This window comes from Rhipicephalus microplus, chromosome X (genome assembly GCF_043290135.1).
Source record: "Rhipicephalus microplus isolate Deutch F79 chromosome X, USDA_Rmic, whole genome shotgun sequence".
In the NCBI taxonomy this organism is placed as follows: Eukaryota; Metazoa; Arthropoda; class Arachnida; order Ixodida; family Ixodidae; genus Rhipicephalus; species Rhipicephalus microplus.
Window position 1 is genome coordinate 164,883,439 of NC_134710.1, and position 25,216 is coordinate 164,908,654.

The 25,216-nt window shown below is 46.2% G+C and overlaps 2 protein-coding genes across 12 annotated transcripts in view; one reads left to right on the forward strand and one right to left on the reverse strand.

Annotated features, from left to right (window-relative positions):
- Nucleotides 1-17,205, reverse strand: part of LOC119177372 (uncharacterized) — a 63,729-nt gene extending 46,524 nt beyond the window's left edge. The window contains exons 1-6 of one of the 11 annotated variants that reach the window (XM_075878133.1): nucleotides 16,720-17,205; nucleotides 16,590-16,653; nucleotides 14,952-15,045; nucleotides 9,694-10,952; nucleotides 8,657-8,713; nucleotides 8,246-8,308 (exon numbers count right to left, since the gene is read on the reverse strand). Coding sequence is in view for 6 of the 11 variants with exons in the window: in XM_075878129.1 (XP_075734244.1) it covers nucleotides 3,410-4,705 (1,296 nt within the window). In the remaining 5 variants the exon portion in view is untranslated. Of the gene's footprint in view, nucleotides 1-414; nucleotides 10,953-14,951; nucleotides 15,046-16,589; nucleotides 16,654-16,719 lie in introns of those variants that run through there. The other 10 variants (XM_075878129.1, XM_075878132.1, XM_075878131.1 and 7 more) reach the window with 10 other exon arrangements.
- Nucleotides 17,206-17,379: 174 nt separating this feature from the next.
- Nucleotides 17,380-20,373, forward strand: LOC142775135 (heat shock factor protein 5-like). The gene is made up of 2 exons (XM_075876483.1): nucleotides 17,380-17,502; nucleotides 19,284-20,373. Exon 2 carries the CDS (start codon nucleotides 19,588-19,590, stop codon nucleotides 20,371-20,373), a length of 786 nt encoding a protein of 261 aa, XP_075732598.1. The 5' UTR covers nucleotides 17,380-17,502; nucleotides 19,284-19,587.
- Nucleotides 20,374-25,216: the final 4,843 nt, after the last annotated feature.

Genomic DNA, 25,216 nt, shown 5'->3' on the forward strand with positions numbered 1-25,216 from the left:
TACGATCATTCACGTGTATATTATACGACGCGCAAGCGTGCATATCAAGCAAATATAAAAAGAGCAGTAAGTGCCCACAGAGTGGTGCGACCCATTGGAAGAGTTCACCCGTGCTTAGCGGATCTGCGCCAAACTTGTCCTGTGGCGCAGCATGCGTGCAAAGCAGCTATATCAGAGTAAGCTTAGTCTGTTAATTGTAAACATGCCTCGTTCCATGGCAATGCGAATACTACAAACATTCAATTTGAACTGATCCATGTTCATAGATCTAACTATAACTCACTGAATAAATCCGGGACCTGTGTATTGATGCGAAATACTTCAATGTGATGAAATATATGGACCCCCATTGTAAAAAATTGGCCCCGTATCTGCATGTTTCTGCAAATGTCGTCAAAAGACGATAGTCTTGCGTGTGGAGAGAGTGAACAGGACATTTATTTGGTGTTCTGCGCAAAAAAGTGGGTGAGTGGTATTCTGGAGGCACTGCGTTTGAGGGCCTCGAGCGTACAGGGAAGGCGAAAAAGAACATCAAATCATGTCACACGTGAAACATGAGCACCATCTGGCAGTCTTCTTAGAAAACAAAGCGTGTGGCTTAGAGAGGGGTGTGTGCGCCCATCTCAGAGGTGGTAAGGTGTAGAACGCAAGGCGACGGGTAGATACCACCACCGTCTCGTCTTAGCAAAGCATTGGAAACACTCCCCGTTCCGTGCAAGCATTGCATGGTCAGCGCAGCGTGATAAACGCTACGGCCCTTAAAATTACTAATGTATGCTTTTTCTAGTAAAAGACGCATATGAAGAATTTATACGTGTTGTTATGATGCCGCAGACATGCGCAATGATTGCTTTTTAATTGACGATTGCACAAGCATGAACGCTCAATCTTGAGCAACGCTGGTGGGCGCTGCGGATGAGGTCGGCCATTTCAAGTACCAAATGCCGTATAGAGTGGACAAACAGACAAATGTACAGACAGACAGACAGGCAGGCAGGCAGGCAGGCAGACCAAAATTTTTGCGTTGAAGGTCACCAAAAAAGACTATCGTCTTTAATAAACCAGGACCTCTGGTACGAAAAACTTCGTGTGATTTCAAATGAGAAAGCGCGCACGATAGCCTGTCGAAAACCGTGTGTAATCGTTTCATGTTATGTTTAAGTGCAACATAATCTTTTTTACTGATGTCTCTGTGAGAATTAGGGAAGAATGGACACGAGCGGCAGCAAAATAGTTTTAGTAGGAATCCCAAAAAGTTAACCCACGAATTAAGTCATTGAACATGTGAGGAATCTTCTGAATAATGTAAATAGGGGTGGTTTGATAAATATAATACATAGCACATTGCACATTGATAAACATAGCACATTGATAGACACATTGCACATTGCACATAGCACATTGCACATAGCACATTGATAAACATTGCACATTATAATACATAGCACATTGATAAATATAATACATAGATACATTTTGGTGAATGAAACCGCAAATGAAAACGAATGCCGCAACATCGACCTTTTCACCAGACTTTTGGCATGCAGTTTGATTGCATCCGTTGAGATGTGATATGTATTGATGCTCTAAACTATATACATATATGATAGGTGTAACGTTCAAGGAAACACCCTTGGGTGTAATTTGCTAACATATACCTATAGTACTTACACCCGTGCGGATAAGTTTGGCAGAAATAATAGGCGTAACATGGGTGATTTATTGAAAAATCAACCCTTAAGGGTGTGAAATGATTTGCAGTGTACAGATTTCGTCCCACTGCTGTTTTGAAAGGATGCGGCAGTGATCCATCATGGTCTTGTTCAGCTGAGATATGCGTTTTCGTAACCTCCGATTAAGGCGCTGGCCCTTCCACTGGGCCAATAGAGACTGTTTGGCCTCTAGTAGGTGGGCGAGACGACTGTCCATCTTTTCGGTTGGAAGGTCTGTGCTGATAGTTTTGGTTGCCTTGTTTACATCAGCTTTGAGCTGGGCCGTCCACGTCTCGAGGCTCGGTGGGATATCGGGAGGAGGTCGTTCTGCGCGGGTCTTACGAAGGAAGTCCCAGTCGACCCACGTGTACGACTTGGTCTTCCTGCTTACTGTGGGGAGGTGTACAGCCAATATGAAGTGGTCCCTACCGAGATCTACCGCGAGATTGGACCAGCGGGCGTCAGAGATATTCTTGACGAAGCATAGATCCGGCGTAGTATCTCTTTGCGTGGACGTACCAGTGCGAGTGGGGAAGGCCTTGTCCGTAATGAGAATAAGACCAATGTCATTAGCAATTTTCCAAAGCTCGTTACCTTTGGGTGTGTCATACGTGTAGCCCTAGACGCTATGCGCAGTGTTAAAATCCCCTGCAATCACTAGCGGGTTAGGCCCCGCGAGACGGACAGCTTTCTGGGAACAAGCGTGTGAATCTTTGTCTATGATGGCTGGGACTACTGTATACAATGAGCATGTATACGCTTTGTTGTGATATATTGCCAGGGAGAATTTCGACCATAACGTGCTCAATTTCGGGCACATTGAGACTGTGCACTGTGCGGGTAATCTTGTTAGCGACCAGGATGGGGATACCGCGTCCTCCCGAGGGACCGGGCAACCACTAGTATCCGGAAAACGTGGCGGTTGTAATAGCATGATGTTAGGTTTGGCTTCGTGGCTACGGAGGTATTGCTGCAGGAGAGCTTTCTTGTGGGTGAAGCTCCTGCAGTTCCATTGACAGATTCGCAACTCGTCAATTGGCCTGGGCATCTTGAAGCATTTAGGAGTTGGCCTGAGCACCCGGCGGGTGCATAAGGGCCGCGTGATGCGGTGGATTGGGCACGGCTGTACGTTGCGACAACGGCTTACCCGCGGCAACGGCAGGGGCGACGATGTGATCAAGATATTGCTCCACTTGGCCCAAACGATTACCGTGTACCGCGAAACTAGACTGCACGAGAGCCATGCTTTCGCCAAGAAAGTGAAGGCTTTCCTTAATCGCCGATAGCATGCTCTTAATGTCGTCTAACTCTGCCTTTAAAGCTGGCTGGTCGTGGGCGACCGTGCGTTTCTTGGGTGCACTCTCGCCGTCGTCGTTACCGGCGCCTACGGTTTGCGGCTGCAACAGAGTGACTGCATTGTCGTCGTCGGTTGTGGGCGTAGCAGCGCGTGCGTTTCGGTCAGTTTTTAGTTCGGCAATTGCGACTGTGAGTTTGCGTATTGTCTCTTTCATCATCGCATTTTCGTGCTTTAAGATCGCTATCTCAGATGTGGTGTGTGTATCATGCTCTGGGAGTGAACCCGACCCTACCTGTGATGTAGTGTTTCCTTTTCACCGGACGGCGTCCGCCCAAGTGAGAGGTCCCCGCTTATTCTTGTTGGCGTTGCCTGGCGATGGTGGTGCCGATGGGCTAGGCGATCATTGATGCGAGACCCCGGTGAGACTGGGGTGAGGCCTGGAACCGGCCTGAGGCCCGGAACCAGAGTGGGAGCCGGAGCGTGACCCGGGCCGGGAACCTGAACGGGAACCGTGACGTGAATCAGAACAAGACCTAGAGTAGCCTCGCGATATAGATCTGGTTGGGGTCCTACTTCGCGCGCTGCGGGAGTGGGTCCGAGGGTGGCTCCGGGACCTCGATACACGCATGGTGCGGTTCCTGGGACGACTCCGGGATCGGGACCGGGATCGGGATCGGCTGCCATCGGATCGACCATCTGTAGAAAGCTTCGAGGCCTGGTCGTCGTCAGCGGTTGCGTTGAACTCGTTCATTGCTTCGTAACTGTTGTGTCGCGTCGAGTGTGCTTGCTCCCATCGTCGTCGGCGCACCACGTATGGAATGTGGTAGCGTTCTTTACATTCCCTGTCGGCAGTGAGGTGGGCTCCTCCACAAAGCTTGCATGTTGGTGTGCAGCGGTGTTCTTTTTCGGGGTTCGGCACGCTGCAGCCTCTGCAGATAACGTATCCAGGGTTCGGGCACACGTCCGCTTGATGGCCGAGCCGACCGCAGGCGTAGCAAATATCTACCTGTCTACGGTATAGTGTACATTGAAGTAGCACCGATCCGTATCGCACAAAATTGGGCACACGATGTCCATCGAAGGCCACGATCACTGCAGTGGTACTTTCGATGCGCTTGGCAGCCAAAGCTAGTGGATTGCAGTCGTTGACAATCTTCGCATCAATGTCCGCCGAACCGTCTTGCACGGGAATCCCTCTAATGACACCTTTGCATGTAGAATGTGGTGCCGCTTCGTAAGCACTAACTTCATAGGTCTTGTCAGCGATGCAGATTTCTTTAACGCGTACGTAGCGATTAGCATTTTCTCTTTTTGGCGTGCTTGCTACTAAGATATTCTGTTTAATGTTGGGGCAGAGCGTGTCTGCTTGCTGTTCCGATGCGCTGATACCTGCCGAAGTCGAAATGGCTTCAGCGATTGTCGTTGGGCCAACCCTAGCGATGTTAAGACCCCCTCTGGGCCTAATGATAATGCGGATGTCGTTCTTTGGTAGGTGAGGCATTCGGCTTGCTTGAATAATCTTGTTCTTCACATTTTCTTTGTTGCAAGGCTTGTGCTCGTTGCATTTCAAAGCGCTATACGACGGCACACGTTTGGAGCCTTCATTTTTTGCTCGGCGACACGAAGCGGTCAGCCAGCCTTGGTCTGGCGTGATTTTTTCAGGGTCAATGTCTTCCCCTGTCACTTGGTACTCCATCGCTCAGCGAGACAGTGCGGCTACGGGGCGCGCGAGCAAGCACGCGCCACGTTAGAGCAAAGAAGACACTAGTCAGGGCTAGCTGTCGGTGGGCGAGCGACGATGACGGAGGGGAAATAAAATGCAAGAAGTAAGCACTCACAGCGCCCAAATTGTGTCGGCAGAGTCCTTGTGTCTTCTGGAAGTCGTTGCACTCATATGACGTTGAAATCACAAAGTGGTGTCGCAAAAACGTTGAAAAAAGCAGGAGCCGTAGTGGAAGCGTTTGCACACTTCGGCTTGTTCCTCTTTCTTTCCTCCTTTTTTGGTTGAGGCAGTTGAGAGCTGCCTACCCGTTACAAAGGGCAGGAGAACAATCTATCATCGTCATCATCATCATTATCATTATCGTGTGCAATATGGTGGTTGGGTGGACATTCTATTGCGTTTGAGGTGCCACTGCTCTCCAATTGGCTGCTGAGTGGGGCTGCGCCGGCGTGCGCGTTATCTCTCATTCTCCTAGACCATGGCTGTTTGTGACAGATCGCGCTTCGTGCCCCAAGATGCTGCCGCCAAGCGAGCGCGGCGCCTGGCGTGTCCGGAGATGGTGCGCGCCGTGGGCGCCGCTGCGAAACGTGCGCAACGAGAAGTGGACCTCGGAATGAGAGCGAGAAGCGGTGGCAAAGCGCGTGCAGCACCAAGCGGACCTGAATACTGCTTCTGGAGGATTCACGGTATCACCAAAAAAACCTCCAAAATTTCGCACACCTCCCCATCATCTACTTTACATTGTAGATGCTGTATTTTTTTTTGTTTCTCACGTATAACTCAAGCATATCTTTCTTTGGCTGACTGTTTCGTATAATGAAGCACTTGCCCCATCTAATTACTTTGTAAAAACACCCGTAGTTTAGGTCGGTACAGATGCCAAGATTTATAAAAGGAAGGCAAGCAGACTGGCACACACATGAGTTGCACGGGACCCAATATATTGCAGTGGCATCGACAGTCTGTAAATATGTAACTGGCACGCGTGACATGAGGCGTGTTCACATTACAGAAACGCAATTTCTAGTCAAATATGCGGCTTTGGTGGACTGAATACATACTTTAAATCAACTGGGCCCCAATCCCTAATAGAGTAATTCATTCTCTTGTTTTGGCGATACTAAAAGAAAACACATCTTACTGAAATCCTACCGAATTTTACATCATGAAGTCAATGAAACATCGATGTTGTCCTTCGAACCCGCCACGGTGGCCCATAGTTGTTATATTGTGCTCCCCTGCTGATCCATATCACGGGGTTCAATTCCATTTATGGTGGTCGCATTGCCGTGAAATCTAAGTGCTTGAGACCCGTGCACGTAGATGGTCCGACATTGCGGAGCCCTTCCCTACGGTGTCCCTCATAATCATATCTTGGTTTCAGGAAGCAAGACCTTAGATGTAATTTCTGATGTTTTTCTTTTTCCACATGCCATGTGTCACCGTGGGCATGCAAGTTTTCAATTTATACTAACGAAAAAAATGCTTCATTATGTGCCCTGTTTCGCAGTTCACCACGCATCTGAGTATCGCATCTCTTACAGCAGTCACAAACAGCATTCAGTTTTTTTTTAATGATTAGACATTACCTGTCGTGGACGCCCATAGCGATGCTCGTGTTTGACCCTCCTTTCGCCAATTTGACCTTCACGCGAGGATGCAACTCTTTTGTATATGTGTGTGGTGAGACCTCGACGGTAAGTGGAGAAGTACGCCCACATTTCAATTACCGCGATTATCTTTAATGGCGCCTTTTTCCATAGCGGAGCTGTTAGTGAAATAATAAAAAAGACAGTAATGTTGCAGAAAAGTCCCCGCGTCCTTGGCTAACAACCGCCGAGCACAGCGGGCGCTCTGCGACGGAGATCGCCGCACATAGCCACCGATGGAGACACCGTGCATAGGGTCCCATAGAGGTTTGAAGCCATGGGAGCAAATAGAATGAAGAAAAACAAAAAGAATGAAGAAGCAAGCATCGCACCATATGTCGTTCACCTGGCCAAGTTGCGCACGCGAGGTAGGTAGCTAAGCCACGGCCCCCGACCAAGACATCGCACAACGTTAAAGTGCATAGCCTGGCTTTGCCCCAGCGTACCGAGACAGTCATGGCACATCCTAAGAAACTGCGTATTCCCGAGGAGGAAGCCGCGACCCTTGAAGCTGTATAGGCTTTGGTGGATGGGCTCATGCTTCACTTTGGCAAGCCTTGCGCAACTTTATGCAAACTCTCAGAATTCTTTTTGAAACAGGGTGGTGACAAATAGTCACTAAGTGAACATGATGTAATTAGAAGTAGAGAATCGGCAAATTAGAGGCATCAAAATTAACCATGCAGGGTCTCTGACGTAGTGAGGAGGATGTGTTGAAGCGCACTTCCCAATCCCAGTAGTTTTATTTTCAATTGCGTTTTCGCAAGTGTACATATACAATCACGCATACAAACACACCCACAAACAAGAACAGCAAAATCACCCACCGCTCCCAACCTCCCCCCCCCAAAAAAATAAAAATAAACGCCAGGCCTGAGTCGAGGGCGCATCACAGTCACAGCGAAAGCTAGAATAACGGTCTTTCAGATCCTTTTCTAAACACTCATTGGTTGCTGCAAGCACACCTTTGGGTACCCACTACGGCATTATAATAATAACCTATGGGTACTAGGCCAGCATTTGCTATGCTCCTTCGTCATTCTTCTGAGAAGCGTGGTATTCGCTAAACACTTGCAAGCAATTTTGCACCAATTGTTCACGCAGTGGCTGATGACGATCAGGAATTATGTCTGAAATGCGTATGCACCACACTTAATAGGTGATCAAAAAGAAGCTCTTGTAGTGCGTTGGGGCATTGTATGACCTGCTCGTTACGCTATTCGCATTGTTCGACGCCTGGTTGTTCTATGTTTTAAAACGCTTTATTACTCATATTAATGCGATTCTTTTCCCGATATGAAGCCTTCCTAAGGCAAGTTTGCGAACAAGTCCCAAGCCCCGGCGTGGCTCAGTGGTAGAATACTGAGCTGGCACGCAGCGGACCCGCGTTCGAGCCCCACTGTGTCCCTGGTACTCCTTTTGTTTCTTATTTCGTGTGACAGTAGTTACGGACTCCGGTGACGGTGACAGACAACTACGGCGCCGCCAGTGACCCAAGTTTCGATCTCATAACAGCTTTCCCTGTAAAAGGTTTTGGCTTTGGTCCTGATCAGCAAAGCACCTATATTATCATCATGTCACCTTGACTTGCGATTGAGGAGGCAAACGCGACAGGATAAAGCGGAGAAAGCAAAAGCATACTTAACACTCCCATTTGCTTGTGTTTTATAACAGCTATGCTTGCTTGCTTGCTTGTGCCTGTGTTTGGCTCGTACCCTCTACAGGAAATTGGTCACTAAACCGGCAGTAAATATATTGAGGCTGCATCTATTAAGCAATCATTCCTCGTTCATCCCACAACAAAAATCTATAATGATCACAAACAGGTATGTGCCACAGAAATCGGGTAAATACCACTACTCACCACTGGTCCACAAAAAATGAAAAGAAACTATCATCTTCTTACGGGTATGTGCCATTGTTCCACCTATCAAAGAAATATATCATCATTATAACAGATATATTTGCTACAGATATTGAGTAAATCCCACTACTCACCACTGGTACACTAGGAATAAAGAAGAAAACTATCACTGTAATACGGGTTTGTGCAATTGTGCCGCCTATCAGAGAAATATATCATCATTATAACAGGCATATATGCCACAGAAAATGAATAAATGGCCCTACTCACCCCTAGTTCAAAAGTAATGAAGAAAACTATTACTGTAATATGGGCATGTACCATTGTGCCGCCTATCAGAAAATATCTCATCATTATAACAGGTCACGAAATTTGAAATGCCACGAAATTTGAGTAAATCCAACTACTTACCACTGTCAGAAAAGAACGTAGAAAACTCTCGTTAAATGGGTAAGTGTCATGTGCCACCTATCAGAGAAATATATCATCATTATAACAGGTATATATGCCACATAAATTAACTGAACCCCACTAATCACCACTGGTCGAGAAAGAACAAAGAAAACTATCATTTTTATATGGATACGCCCTTATGAAAAAATTTAATGTACTTTTATAAACAGGCTAGTGTCATTAGACATCACAATCTTCAAACTGTCTAATGTCAGTCTAATGCGCTTTCCTAATGCGTACCTAATGTGAGTCTAGTAGTAGTTGGCCACCGTTAGTCTAAAGAGTTATGACATTATAGTTTCTGATGACTATAGTCTAACGTAAGTCTATAGAGTTATGACATTAGAGTTTCTGATGACTATAGTCTAGCCTAAGTCTGTAGAGGCCCGACATGAGAGTTTCCGATGACCATTAACTAGCGTTAGTCTATAGAGTCCTGACATCTGAGTTTCTGATGGTCGTTGTCTAGTGAAGTGCTATCGAGCATATGCATTAGGTTGACATCAAACGTCGCGTTGTAGACTAAGGTCCTATGCCATCAACAGAACATTTGCTGAAAAGCAGATCAATAAATCGCTTCATTATTAATATGAAAGTGTCCACAAATTACAGGATTGTAAAGGAAATATCATCAGACCATTTCCACCAAGGAACAGATCATAGTTTTTTACACGTCAGAATCTTTCGAAGCCGATAAATAAGGCTGCAAGTATATAATGCCTGCATTTGGAAACACGAATTATATTGTCAAGCAATTCAGTTCGGATAGGACAATAAATGGAACTAGTTCGTCCTTGTTTACAATTCTTGCGAACGTCCTGTTTTATAAGTCCAAACAAACAAAGAAACACCAAATGAGACATTTCAAGGAATAACTGCTGTGATGGCCACGGACATTCGTCACTATGTTTGCTTATAGCGGACGAGAAAGGATTAACATGAACAATTTATTTGATGGCACGGGTGGAATGGCTGACGGCGCACGGATACGCTACCGTGTGCAGCGCCCTTGAGTCGGACATCGCGGCCAACCCAGCAGTCAGGGTCGCAACTCCGGAGGTCTAGGATCAGGCCACGGCTCACGAGGACCACACCCGGTAGGTCTCGCCCACGAACCTGCTCCCGGCCACTGCACCCAGGCAGGAGCCGTTCTGCAGGCCCCGTCCTTGGACCTTGTACAGGCCGACAGACTCGACCTCGAACAGACACACGGGGGTTCGACCTGGCCGACACGTACAGGTCCCACGTCCGGCTCAAGAACGCTGCCAGGAACTCGTCCTCTCGAGCGGCGCACCGCTTCGTCTGCCTTCGTGGCCTCAACCCTTTAGCTCTTTTTCCCACGTTCTTTCTTCTTGGCCAGGGCACCGCCAGGTACCCTCGGGTGCACACTGCAGCTCATGAGCTCGCGGCCCACGTCCGAGTCTGGCGCGTCGCTCGGTACGGCTCGGCACCGCTCGGCGATCCTCGATTCAGCCAGAACTCCCCTGGCACCTGGATTCTCGGCCACCCTGAACCTCGCCCGGCTCCGTGGTCCTCCGTACACACGCCCGCGTCTCGCCCGGCAGAACGTCTCGCTCGTCCCTTGCGGATGTGCGACGCTCTGGTGATACCGGCGCTCGATGGCATGGGTGGGGCTACGGAGCAGTCAAACCGCATCGGAGAAGCGATGCTCCATGCGGGGAATGGCCAACCCGTCCAGCGAATAGCTTGCGTCGAGACGCGATGCTCGGCGCAACCGTGACCATTAGCCAGGCCACGTTCATCGCTGTGCCAAACGGCTGACCGTGGAGACGCCTCACCGAGATCCGCGATGCCCTCGGCAAGGAAGAGAACAGCAGGCCAGGCCGCGCCCCGAGATGCAGTACTCGTGCCGGCAATGCCGCCTCAGCTGGTGGTTGGACGGCAGCAGCGTGGACGGCCGCGTTCCCTGGCCGGAACCTGGATCGCCTGTGTCCGACGCTTCGGCCCGCTGTCTTCCGTCTGCCGCTGCTTCGGCTCATCCCCAGCCACAAAGCTTACCGCCACGTAATGGTCACACGTGGCCCAATCGTGGCACGCCACCTCTATGGGCCACCACAGGTCATCAGCTGATTGGCTGATCTCACGCGCGCATTACACGCGCCTTGCCCCGCACTTCCGTCGTTGTCGTTTTCATCGCTCATCACAACTGCATTTGTATTTAATTTTCGACTTTGCACTGATGATAGGGTCTTTTCTAGCACCGTCGTGGTGGCACTGCTGCTGTATTTAAAACCTGCAAGAGAGAACATAAAAACTTAGAAGGCACTGAAGCATACATTTTAGCGCAGCACATGAACAGACATTACAATTGATGAGTTATGCCTTTTTTAAATAGTGATATACATTTATCAGTTATATTAAATAATCCCTCTGGATTCAATATTGAACCACATAGCCTTGACTTCATGCTGCGTTGAAAAAAAAAACTAACTACTATACATCAGTTCAGAGGGCTGCTGATTGATCAGTAATTGGAGAAAAGCCAGCCATCACGAACAGAGGAATCAGCTGAGTCAGCTTCTCTAAGGCAATATTGCAGAATAACTTCCTTTCACAATTCGAATGGCACCCAATGTATGACTACGGCATGCAACAGTGGGTCTATATTCCGCAACATTGTTTTACACAAAGCTTCCACATTAACCGAGAACTATTGAGGGCTCATGCTCTCACTATTCTTCTTTAACCGAGAACTATTGAGGGCTCATGTTCAGAGGTGCAAAGTCATAGGCGTGTGCAGGGTTTTCCTACACTTGGGTGGCAGGGATGTTCACCACGGCACTCCCCCTTACTTAGTTAAGTAAGCTTCCAATTTTGTATCCCCCCCTTAGTCAACAAGTTGGGGGAGAGGGGGGCTGCCCCCACTCTTATGCGCACGCCTATGTGCAAGATGAAATTGGGCAACATACAGGCACATGAAATGTAGAGCTAAGTCTAGGTGATACAGCTACACAACTCTAGTGAATACAATTAAAAAATTGTGCTTTTTGTGACCTACAGTATATTACACAGATATGCATGTTGTAACATGTTACAGGTTGTTTCTACACATCTTTCTACAAGCAATAGGTTGGAGGAAGCAAGCAAAACATTTTTGTACCCTTGATTATTTTTGCATATAATTCAATAGCTAAAAATACAGTATTTAGGTACCTTGAAGAGCTGACAAAATCTTTATAAAAAAGGAAATATTTTTACGTAGCTGCATGCTTTAGAGTGCACAGTTGCCCATGTTCACTAGCCAGTATTGCAAATTATGAAATTGATCGCTGGTCATTAATATGCACAAGAATCTACACTGGGGTGTGTTGGCATTTACTGAATGTCTTGATAGGACAAGTACAGGAACTCTTTCTAAAGAAAACTTTCAACAGCAGAAAAAACATGCACAATCAAACGGGCGACAACACGAGCTAGCACTACTTTGTGTCCGCTCCCTTTTCTCTGTTGATATTTTGCCGTACCTTACAAAAGTTTCTAGGCGATGAATTACCAACCCAACCAAACACTTGCGTTACTCAAGTATTTAAGGAAATAGCACATCACAGTGTTGAACTCACGACTATTTTAGACCATGCAAATGCCCAAAATATCGCCTGAACCCTTACGTCACAAAGATAATACAATTTAGAGTGTATGTAGGAGCTCAGCAAGGAAATAAAATGTACACTCAGGAGTGAACAGCATCATGAGCTAAGACGCCGACACAAAGAATAATGGATGCACCAGTCCATGTTTTTTCTTGCACTCTTGTTTCCTACCAAATACGTACCAACATGCCCAGTATGGTCGGCATATATGTACAGTACTCACGGATTGAAACAGGACATTCGTAGTGCATGGTCGCCAATGCATGTGCCGCTGCTCATGGGTGCTCGCGGAACCAAGATGTTGCACTGTTGTATAGAGTGAGGGCGAAAACAGCTAAAGAGCAGGCTTACTCCTTCCGGTCGCTAAAGAATTGGCATTTAGTTCGCAAAGTGCACACTGCCAGCGTGGTGCTGCAAGGCTCGCGCTTTTTTGCATGCATGCAGCCCGAATCGATGGGGACTGTGCGAACCATTTATATTGTGACGCTAGCAGACAACGCTCTCGATCGGCCCCCTTCGACGATGGGGCACAGAGGCTGCGCAAGTAAGTAATTGGATACCGCTAAGATGTTGCGCCTGAAATGCGCTCGCTGACATAATAAATAGCTGCACAAAAGCATAGGAAGTTTTTCAAGCTTTTTTGTCACAACGAAAAAGAAAAGCACCAGCCACGGGCCTGTTTCCGTGCAGCAATAAAACAATAACTAAGCACTTTCCTGTCTCGCCCCAAGCAGTGCATAGTGCGACTATTTTGCGTGGCAAGCATTTGTAGAGCTGTCGGCCACAGAAGAACGAGCGAGCTTCTCACATTTTTATTCCACAATAGGCCAGAGTTTGCCCTAACGACACTAATAAATGATATTATTTCCATGTTGCATGAAGGAAAGCATGCCACACATTTTCTTTCTTTTCGAGACAGAAACCACGAAGTAAACTTTTCATGCTTTTGTGTAGATGTTTATCATGTCTACAAACGCACACAAGGCGCAATCTACTAACTGAATCCTGCGTCTTACTTGCACAGCATGCGTACTGCATTGCCTAAGCACGCAGAATGAGAGGGTCGTCTCCTGGCGTGGCAATAAAAGTGGTGCGCAGTGGCGAGCCAGTTTGGTAGACATGCGAATGTGCGTGAGCCTTGCAGCGCTGCGCTGGTAGTGTACACGTGGTGAACTACAGGCCGACAATTTGGCAATCGGATGGAGTAGCCATGCTCCATAGGTCTTCCCCGTAACCCCCTATACCACAACGCAACACATTGGTTCTGCGCGCACCCACGAGCGGCGGCACATGTACCGTCGGCCACACGCTCCGAGTGTCCTGTTTCGATCCGTGAGTACTGTACTTCCAAAAGAGCATGAATTCATTCAACAATTTAACTTTGCAGTCCAACAAGGCTATTGAAGGCACTATCACACAGATTACACTTCTCTGCATGATAGGCCTCTATATCTTGTGAGCTGTGTTACATAAACACATTCATAGTATTGTCATAGATTGTAGTGGGAACATGTTCCAAACAATGTGATCAAACATGAGTATGTGCTGCCTCCCAAGAAAAGCTGTCCCTAATTCAGATGATCAAACTTTCAGGCATAAGGATTATTTGAGAAGGCTTTGTTGGAAAGGAATAAGTACTTGCATGTTGCACGATGTTACTTTAAACAAGATTGCACTACAACTTAAAAAATATCACAAATCTGCTCATACACGTGAAAATTCGAAAACGAGCTGAAACAACAACCCCTGTTACTTCCTTGAACTTGAATTCGCCGAATTCTTGCGGCAGAATGTGCACATAGCAAAAGTGTGCCTATTTATATTTATTAAATTTTTAGACTTCACTGTTGTTTGCAGTATCTTTAAAAAGCACAAAAATTGAAAGAGACTTCTACTTGTAAAAAAAAGAACTTAGTTAAAACAATATTTTATTTCCACTAAAAAAATTTAAGGTAAAAGCAATCATAACGACAATAAGCGAAACATGATTATAAGTAAGATTTCACTGCACACAATTTCTCGACAGTCCAAACAAAATAGATGTTGATGGAGGAAACTTGAAAAGACCAACAAATCCTATAAGAGGGAATGTCACTGCAGCCAACTTTCCAACTCATGTGATATTTAGCACAATGTAACACAAAGACCATGAGAGAGGACGCAGCACGTGCCCCAACTTTATATAAATGGTTAATTGCAACCGAAGTACTAAAAAACACAGGGTAAGCATCATGCCGTAAAATTTTGTGCTTCCATTGCAATAATCCATTTTGTTTTAGGTGCACCGGTCTCATTTCTGTGTTATATTGAGCTAAATATTACCTAATGTTCAACAAACAATGCTGAATGTTTTTCCTTGTGCAACCCTTTAACAAGAACTCTTGCCTTGCTCAAGACAGCAGTGACAAGGAACAGCTGTTCCCATTATCAAGACGCCTCCAAGTGTCACAACGTTGGCACCAGCAACATTCCATGTTCAAGGATTACAAACCAAATGATGCATGTTCCATGTCCAAGGAATCTTGCACTGAAGTGCAGGACATAGGCTTCCCCCACCTAAGCTAAAAGACAGTGTATGCTATACCTCAATAGGTGCTATGTGTCCGAAATATCGCTCTGTGGTAACAAAAAGAAATGCCTACCACTTAATAAGGCTCGTTAGGGCTTGCACGAAGACCGCTCCAATTGCGCACTGCAACCTGTCCTCTGTGTCGGGACCATGAACAGCTGCCTTCGCTGATACATACATAAAAGATACCACAAAATATTACTTTCATGAACAACAAAAGTTATATCACACACAGATAGCGAGTACCAAACATGTCTTAGCAAAGTGTATACTGATACATTAACCGTAGCTGTGGCATTGCACGTATGCGTCTGTTTCAGCTACGGGAGGTACGGGGTTCGATCCCCAGTGCCAGCCGGCTACCCACCGGTAGCTAAACAGGGTAGACGCGGCTTCGATGGGCTGTGACGCGTCGCCCCAGTGGTGAAGCTTACTCTGTTTGGAGGACTCTCAACCTGTTGCGCGGGACCCGGCATACTGATACATTAAAGGGTAAATCCTTGAATAAAGGGATCATGGCACAATCAAAACAGGCAATATTGGACTAGCCCCTTCTTGCTGACAATTGACAGAGTGCCAATGAATGTTTCGCATTCACAAAACTACGTAATAACACTATGCAGAGCATGCACGTGTGTGGGTGATCTAAATGATGAAAACAATATTTGCAAAGAGTGCATGGTGTATGCGCACATGCCATGTGTAAGAACCAGCTACATATATTGTATTACATCATAAATGTAAGCTATTCAGGAAACAAACTGTTGGTACTCTGAAGCAAATTACCATGTAGTTTGACTTTTGTTCACACAAGCTATCTGTAGGATTTCTTTTATTACATAAGCCCTTTGAAAAATATTAATATTCTAAAACTCTCTGTCAACATCTGGAAACATAGGAATAAGGTCTTTTTGCTTCTAATTTATAGCCTCACAAAACAAAATAAATACTAAATCCCTGAATGCTATACATAGGTTATACATCCTCGTCACACAAGCAAGTAGGCAATATCAGTACAACACTGATGTAAAAAATAAAGCACAGAAATACAACTTGAAGCACCTCGTATGCCTCAAGGAAAAAACAAAGATTTATATAGCTAACAAAAGTTCACACAAATATTGCAACAAAGGGTGTCATGTGTTAGCTTAATTAAGTAAATTGAATTCCCATATTCTTCTACTAACACTCGATATCAACATATCTTCAATGCAGCGGTAGGAGTGTACTATTAGTTTTAGCACATAATGTAGAGAACTGAAATACGTATACTTCAAGTTAGCTCTCTTAAAATATTTATGAGGCAGCTGGGGTGAAATTCTAACCATAGAGAAATTACAAGGATTTCTGCCACAAGGATTCGGAGCGCAGCCACGAAAACATTCATGTGTGCTTGACAGGGTTGTGCGTTTTTCTATCTACGTGCCAAGTCGTGTGATTGTTTTGCGCGTAAAAACGCACAAACTATCGAGTTGGGTGAACGTGAACTGCTCTCGCGACACCAGTATGTTTAAAAGCAGACACTTTTACAGGGCGACAAGGGATTAAAGGATAATCACGTGCAGTAAACAGCCAAGAAATGACAGCACGACAAGAGGCTTGCATGACCGAACGATAGATCACGCAGCGCAACGCGAATCTAAAACATGCAATCAACGCACGGAGCGACTGTTTCTTACGCTGATATAAAATAAGCCACCTCAAAACATACCTGCCTATCTGGTCTCTGGTTTGTCATCCCCGCTTTGCCAACAAACCGCCCGGGCCATCGATTCCTGCATACCATTTGTCACGCAATGAAGTAATCCAGCTACGTAGTTCAGCGACTTTCTCCAACTTACCGAAGTTTTGGCATAGGCTGTGCACTCTTCAGTCGCCCGTCAAAAAGCTCACGCTCTCGCATAACATCAGTCACTGCTTGTCACACCAGGGGTCGAGCACTGTCTTCGGAAGCACACTCGACATTGAATCACGGAATCACGCAAACAACACGAGTAATCGATAAATGGAGGAAGAAATCGCTTTTCAGAGCGAACACGAAGGCACGCGTCCGATGTGGCTGCGTGGAGCAGGCAACGTACGGCGAGTCTTCGTCCGCCACTCGATCAAAGCAGCAGAACTTCCCGACACGCGGAAACTATTCCGTAGATGAATTCCAAAGGAGGATCAGTATACATTTCACGCAATATCTATCAACACGGCAATTATGCAACCGCGGACTTGTTGCACTTGTTTATTCACGAAGCTGGTGGTAAGTCCGCAGTACAACTAGGCCTGTTGCAACTGCTGATTTACAAGCTTAACCAAAATAAGTGTGCAGGTGGCAGCACTAACAAACCACAATATAATAATTTTAAAATAACAATGAAACATATTTATAACTTTTCAAGCCAAATGAAGCCTTCTTAATTATTAGTTTGCATTATGTGTATTATGCAGTTGTTTGTATTTTGTTTTGCATAACAAAAAAAAAAGGTTTCACAACTCATGTCAACAGCAATGGCCATCTCTGCAACACAATGCCAATAAGTGCAGATCTCAAGGGCAATGCTTTTGCAGCAGGGGCTTTGTTCGTGTGCAGAAAAGAATGAATGGCATGCATTCCTGCTCTACAGAGAAGACAGGTATCTGACCGGGTGTCCGTTCCTTTACGTCTCTACGCAGTGGTGTCTCTACACTGTACATTCGCTGGTGGTGTTGGTGCGCTGTTTTGTACATTCTAGTACACTGTAGCTAGGGGTCGGCACATTGAGTCCGTTACCCCTTTCTCTCCCCCCCCCCCCACTCCCCGCGTCTTTCGGGTGATTTTTTTTTTTTTTTTAGCGTGGTATACATAGAGCAAAATGACTATTCGCCTGCTCCCCCCCCCCTCCCATCCTTCCCGAGATCAACGAGGGATTCCTTTCCTTACCCTCCCTTGTTTTTTTTTTGTTTTTTTATCTACGCCGCTGTCTCTACGTGACAGCTAGCGTTGTGACAGCAAAACAGTGGCGGGGTGAGAGGCATGAATGCGCATTAAAACTTCTCTCTTCCTCTCCATCACGCCTTCGCTCTCCACCACCTACCGGTGGGGGGGGGGGGGGGAGAGGGGCACACATTTGGCAGCTGCCGCTCCCAGTCATATTTTTGTTGTAAAAGTATGACTGATATTTAAATACGCTTTCATATGCTCACTACAACGATAGGATGAGTTTATCTCCTGTGCTGCCCTCGGTGCCCACTGAGCCCCACCGTGGTGGTCTAGAGGCTAAGGTACTCGGTTGCAAACCCGCAGGTCGCGGGATTGAATCCCGGCAGCGGCGGCTTCATTTTCGATGGAGGCGGAAATGTTGTAGGCCCGTGTGCTCAGATTTGGTTAAAGAGCCCCAGGTGGTCGAAATTTCCGGAACCCTCCACTACGGCGTCTCTCGTAATCATAACGTGGTTTTGGGACGTTAAACCCCACAAATCAATCAATCATCGGTGTCCACTGGTCGGCTAATGGAACCATCTCCCTCCATGCAAATGGCAAATTGGCACGTCTATGCAACTGTTTGGGGTACCGCTTTAGCGTAAGCGATCGACGCTATGCTTGTTAGATTTAAATACATATTCAAAATTTATGCGCGCAAGGTGGTCGAAAGCACCCCTGAATGCCTCAGTAAAGTTTGCCTCCACATCGCGCTTCTGGCACGAATATCTCATCATCATCAATAATAATAATAATAATAATAATAATAATAATAATAATAATAATAATTATTATTATTATTATTATTATTATTATTATTATTATTATTATTATTATTATTATTATTATTATTATTATTATTATTATTATTGTTGTTGTTGTTGTTGTTTTAGATGCACATGTACAACCTTATAATTGTTTCTGGGCACGCTACATGGATAAGTAAATAATAAATCATTGATTACTAATGAAATCACAAGCCTTAGATGCCTCATTAAAAGTAAAATTTGACCGTTGGCAGCGTCTCGCATCCTGCAATGTAGGGAACGATAGATGCATGCAAAAAGTAATCACCATGAGATGACGTGTCATTATAGCGCCACATGATAAAGTCATTACATCGCACACAATCCCATCATAGCTTGTCCAAAGGCTGGCTGGCTGATTCGCTACGCAAAACGGTGTCATTAACCGTGGAGGCAATGCATAACCACATTAGTTGCAGAAAGTTTTCGAAGGGCAGCAGGGTGAACACATCAACTGATTGGAAAAAAGAAAGAGATGGCTATCGCCTTCGAGTTGTCTTACGTGAATTAATGCATAAGAGACCCTGGATTATTATTATTATTATTATTATTATTATTATTATTATTATTATTATTATTATTATTATTATTATTATTATTATTATTATTATTATTATTATTATTATTATTATTATTATTATTATTACAGGAAGCCCTCGGAAGCATGTTCGTATCAAGTGGGGACCATCCCTGTAATTGTGGCCCCAACCGCCGTTGACACGTCACTACTGCTTCTTGCATTCCGATAACAACCAGCCCATTCAGAGCGCCACCAGGGCGAATGGTCTCGAAAAGTGCTCAGATGGAAGTGTCCAGACGCATAAAGCGCGCAGAATAAACCGTAAGCACACAGTCAAACAAAAAATATTGAAACCAATTGTGGTACCAGCGGAGATGCTGGGAGGGCTTCTTGTGTGTCTTTTTTATTTTCTCTCCGTCTTTCTTCATATAGAATGCCGATTATTTTTATTTATTATTGTATCTCGGTTGGCAATATTTTATTGCGCCTGTACGTGGCGCTGCAGAGCTCACGGTTGAAATCTCGGCACGAGAGTCCAGCTCATCAAGTGCTCGTGCCGAACGTAGAACGTTCGAAGAAGGCAGTGAAGCACGTGATCGCTAGGGGTCGAGAACAAAGCGTTCGGCTTGCCATGCCTCCTAAGGACGTCCAGAAGAAAAAGAGGGGCTCTTCTCTGAAGAGGGGGCGCGGCAAGAAGGCACCAGACTCTTCTGCTTCCAAGGATCCGCCTCTGCTCCCGTTACGATTTCCTGAAAAACTGTGGATGATCGTCAATGATTGCAAATCGGACGCTATCTCCTGGTCCGTGGATGGCTCGGCCATAGCGATTGACTACATGAAGTTCCAGGTTGGCTATCTCAAAAATCGCCCCGATATCTTCAAGACGAAAAACATCTCAAGTTTCCTCAGACAGCTCAACATGTATGGATTTAAGAAGATCAGTCCCCCTTGCAGTCTCGACAGCGAGAAGACTGGCCTTCACTACTTTAGGAACAGATCGTTTGCAAAGGGGCGGCCAGACTTGCTGCCAGAAGTGAATCGCAAGAGTGTGGAGCTGTGGTCCAAGGCGAAGAAGCACCATGAATCCTTGTACAAGGCAGCCTTCCAAAACTGCAACTGCGGGATCATGCAATACCAGGTGAGTGCTGCCTCATTACCTGGTCAGCACGTATGTCGGGAGCATTCATGTCTCACGGCGGCGACATGTTCATACCGCTAGGCGCGTCAGCGGTTAAGGCACTCGGTGTGTCGCCGACTAATACCCCTGTCACACGGCCACCACTAAACTCCGTTGAACACCGTCAACGTAAATCTCTCCTAGGTGGTTCGACGGAGAAGGAGTTGTGGCAGTGTACACGGCAATGAAAAGGTTGTAACAGTTGGCGCGAGGGGGCTCAGCTGGCGCTGTTTGATTTTCGCAAAAGTATTCTAATTTCATCTCTATTGATTTTTTTGTGAATTCTCGTTCTAGGGTTTTTACAAAAAACCACTATTAAGGAGGTAAGAGGCTAAGAAATCATAAAAATATTTAAAAAAAACAAATTCGCTAAATGTAGCGATGCTGCTAGTGACGCTGGCCACATTGTGCTTTTAATTGTTTTGTTGCTTGTGTTCATGTTTGTGTACGAAAGTTCTTTTGCTTCCTTGCCTCGTGAGCGCACATTTTGTGTTCTTCAGCCAAGAGTGACACAGCGACGACCACAACCACACGCATGGACGAAATATTTTTCAATGGCGCCGGCCGGCCCCACTCGCGAGGCACCACGTGCGAGGCACGGAGTGTAGAGCATCGGTGTTGAGAGTAAGTGAACTCTTGCGGGCGTAAATATATGTGAACAAACACGCGTTGTGAATGAGTACTGCAACGAAAGAACGTTTAAGATTGCCAAAATGTATTATTCTTTCACTGCGGCCACTTAGTGCTCGAAATTTTTCTCTGACCTCTAGACTGCTGGGGATGAGAGTACCTCGTTTCGCTGCGAAGGGAGATCGTTGAACGTCCTTAGCGAAACGCTCCGTTTACCTTCGTTTGGGTAAGGGTGGCCGTGTGACACGGACCGCATCTCCGTTGTCGTAGGGACGAGGGAGTTAAACGGTCTTCGCGGGTGCCCCTGTCACACGGGCACCCGCGAAGACCGTTTAACTCCCTCGTCCTTACGACAACGAAGATGCGGTCCGTGTCACACGGCCACCCTTACCCAAACGAAGGTAAACGGAGCGTTTCGCAAAAAACGTTCAACGATCTCCCTTCGCAGCGAAACGAGGTACTCTCGTCCCCAGCAGTCTAGAGGTCAGAGAAAAATTTCGAGCACTAAGTGGCCGCAGTGAAAGAATAATACATTTTGGCAATCTTAAACGTTCTTTCATTGCAGTACTCATTCACAACGCGTGTTTGTTTACATATATTTATGCCCGCAAGAGTTCACTTACTCTCAACACCGATGCTCTACAAAAACGTTGCTACACTCCGTGCCTCGCACGTGGTGCCTCGCGAGTCGGGCCGGCCGGCGCCATTGAAAAGTATTTCGTCCATGCCTGTGGTTGTGGTCGTCGCTGTGTCACTCTTGGCTGAAGAACACAAAATGTGCGCTCACGAGGTAAGGAAGCACAAGAACTTTCGTACACAAACATGAACACAGGCAACAAAACAACTAAAAGCACAATATGGCCAGCGTCACTAGCAGCATCGCTACATTTAGCGAATTCGTTTTTCTTTGAAAATATTTTTATGGTTTGTTAGCCTCTTACCTCCTTAATAGTGGTTTTTTGTAAAAACCCTGGAACGAGGATTCACAAAAAAAAAATCAATAGAGATGAAATTAGAATACTTTTGCGAAAATCAAACAGCGCCGGCTGAGCCCCCGCGCGCCAACTGTTACAACCTTTTCATTGCCGTGTGCACTGCCACAACTCCTTCTCCGTCTAACCACCTAGGGGAGATTTACGTTGACGGTGTTCAACAGAGTTTAGTGGTGGCCGTGTGACAGGGGTATGAGATTAGAAGATGGCCTATACCGTTGTAGTTACGTGCTGTGCTCCCATCGTTTGCATCATGTTGAAGTGAGAGACATGACGTAAACCGCTTCGCTCGCTAGCGTGATCGTAATCCCCTGGATGAGCACTCTATTGAGTTACACCATATTAAATGACATAGTATACCAGCAATATGTTGCTATCGCACTTGTTGCGTCACCCTTGCGGCGAAACTGTGGATAACGTGTTATGCTTGTAGCACACAAGCATACTACTTCTTTTTAATTATTTTCACTTATTTTTTCTCCGTTCTTTCTTAAAACAAGTCTTCTTTTTTCCCATGATGTGCCGTTAAAAGACTCCGGCCCTACTAATATCTTCCTGTAAACGCCTCTCGCTTATATCAGCCGCTGTTAATACCTCCTTCCACACAGAAATTCAGATCCTCTGGAAGATGCACACCTTGCACGCGCCTTCGATGAACAAACCTGAACTAAAGAAATGCAATAAACTCCCTGCTTGATGCTCATTGAATTTTGTGGTGCCGTACCTTCTTGAGACGTCATTTCTCTGCTTTCAAGCGCTTCCTCAGAGAAATACTATCTATACTGGAAGAAGTTGAGGGGAACATAAAACCTTGTAGAGGTGAAAAATCTTTGGAACACGGGGTGTCACTGGAACCAATGGTTCGAGAAGTGGACTTTGCTTCTTCGAGGCTGCAAAAACAGTTGCAGCCTCGAAGAAGCCAAGCCAGCCTGTCGAAGTGGCGGCTCGAGCAACACCCTGTATTCCTAGGATTTTAAATTCGTGGCATAATCGTCATCCTAGTCTAAGAATTCCAAGTAAACATGTCTTGAGCTTTGACTGCAGAATTCACTTTCGCTCATTAATTCCTATCCGCTCCGTCAACCATGATATGTCACCAAAATAAAAAAAAAACCTTCAACGTTTCTAATTCGAGGTTTGAGCAGGTCATAAGAACTCATTGTTGTATTCCATTGAGTAGAGGTATATTATATGGCTCACATCACCATAATGAATGTTTGAGCAATATCGCAGAGATGACACCGGTATGAAACCACAAGCTAATTGATTCTTGACGCGTGCATGCTTTCTACCGGTGAGCCCCGGTCGCGGGGTAGGCGGCGCGAAAGAGAGTACGACAATGCCCCCCCCCCTCAAAATCATACCCTAGCTGCACCCTTGCCCCAGACCACAGAAAAGTTTAAACGACACACTTTGTAATCATTAAGTCATAAGGCTCAAATGTCTATGCAGGGGTGCCCGCAGTGTCGCAACAAGGTGCCGCGTCACGAATACCGCGAGGAGACAGTCAGCCCGGAGAAATCATCACTCGCTCACTCTTCCCTAAGCGCTGAACTACCGGAGAGTTGCACTGACAATACGTGCCACTGCAGTGATATCAGGAGGGAGGACGCATTCTTAAACTCGCCGGATTCCACCAATGACCTGACTACCAGCGATAACAACTGCACAGCCAATGACGCCTATAAGAAAGGCTCCGATGGTGACAATCGGCGATGTGTCCTACCTCCACCGCCTCCCGCGGCTCCTGCCACTGTCTCCGCTCCGCCGCGACCAGCATCCACAGCGTTGGCCTGGTTGCTAGAGTACTCGGCGGCGTCGACAAAGCCGCCACCGCAGCGGCGGCGGCGGCGACGTGTGAGTCCTGTCATCCAACCTGAGGACACCATGACGCCCACCTTGGATATTAACACCTTGCTTGACCCCAACGAGTCACCTATGGTAGTGCTGCGCCACATGGGGCGTGATGAGGAGCTTGTCCGCACACCACCGATCGAGGATTTATTCTTGCTTAATGACCACGTCCGTGACGCTGAAACAACAGACATCGGCAGCCTCGGCTGCATCTTCGCAACCGAGGACGTCTCCATTGATGTGGTCGAGCCAGCCGCAGCAGCGTACATCCCCAGCCCTGGTGGAGCGGCTACATGGAGCCGACCTTGATGTTTCTGAAATGGTAGCAGCTGAAATCTATACTTCATGAACAGTCAAGATGAGCACCTGCATGACCAGTGCCTACAACTGTCTGTAACAATGCTATCTGACTTCCATTTGGCAAGTGCATGGTAAAAAACTAAGTTTCCATCCAATCTCTTCTACAACTCCAAGTACAACTCCGTTCCCGTTTTTTTCTGTCGGTCGCTTACATTTTTACAAACATTTTACTTGGTCTCGCTGTTGTGTGCTTTTGTGAATATAGTTCAGTGTACATTGTTTTGGCAGTAAACAACTTTCATAAGCTATAACATATGACACCGCGGTTTCTTTGAGATTTTTATATTCACTTTTATACATTGGGTATTTGAATGCTCATTTTTACAAGATGCGTCCCCGATTTTGTTTATATAGTCCTGATATAAGCCGCAATGTTTCCTTAAAACATGTAATCCTCGTGGAAACAAAGGCTGTGACCTGGAGCAAGTTTCGTCTACTCTTGGCCACCACCATTAGAAGACACCAATGGTTTAGTTAAGTATAGGCATTCGTGATTACGGAGAAGCTTCAGCGCCTCCACACCTGTCCGTAGTATTTTTCTTTTTTAAAAGACCCTGCCAATCTTTTTCATGTAAACATCAAATGGCTTCATTGCCTGAGTTTTTGCCTTACAAATTGACTGCCACAAAAAAAGTCACAGCTTTGCCGCAAAGGCGAAGCAATGGACGCTATAGCAACACATTGGAATGTCGCGCGCAGAATCGCTAGGAGATCGAAACGTGCCTCACGTTTATCACGCACAAATGACGCATGAAATGTACTCTCAGGCACAGATAAACTTCGAGTAAGCGTCTCAGTTGTTACTTCGTTGTGTCTTAAAAGCGCGCTCTTTTCGCAAACTCGTTCCGGTAAAAGCCGAATGCCAGCGAAGACGTATACGATCCTCTCTACCAAGAGATAAGGGAGCGCGAGGAGCGTCGATCCCCTGCTCTTTGCGGGGCAGAGTGCCTATGGGAGATGAGAGCGTGGCCGCCGCGTAGTGACAATGTTGCTACGCGTGCTCATTGCGTCATCTTGCTTTTATTGCTTAAAACACGATAGTCACCTCC

Coding starts and splice junctions, on each gene's coding strand:
- LOC142775135 (XM_075876483.1), top strand. CDS start 19,588: ATGCCGATTATTTTTATTTATTATTGTATCTCGGTTGGCAATATTTTA.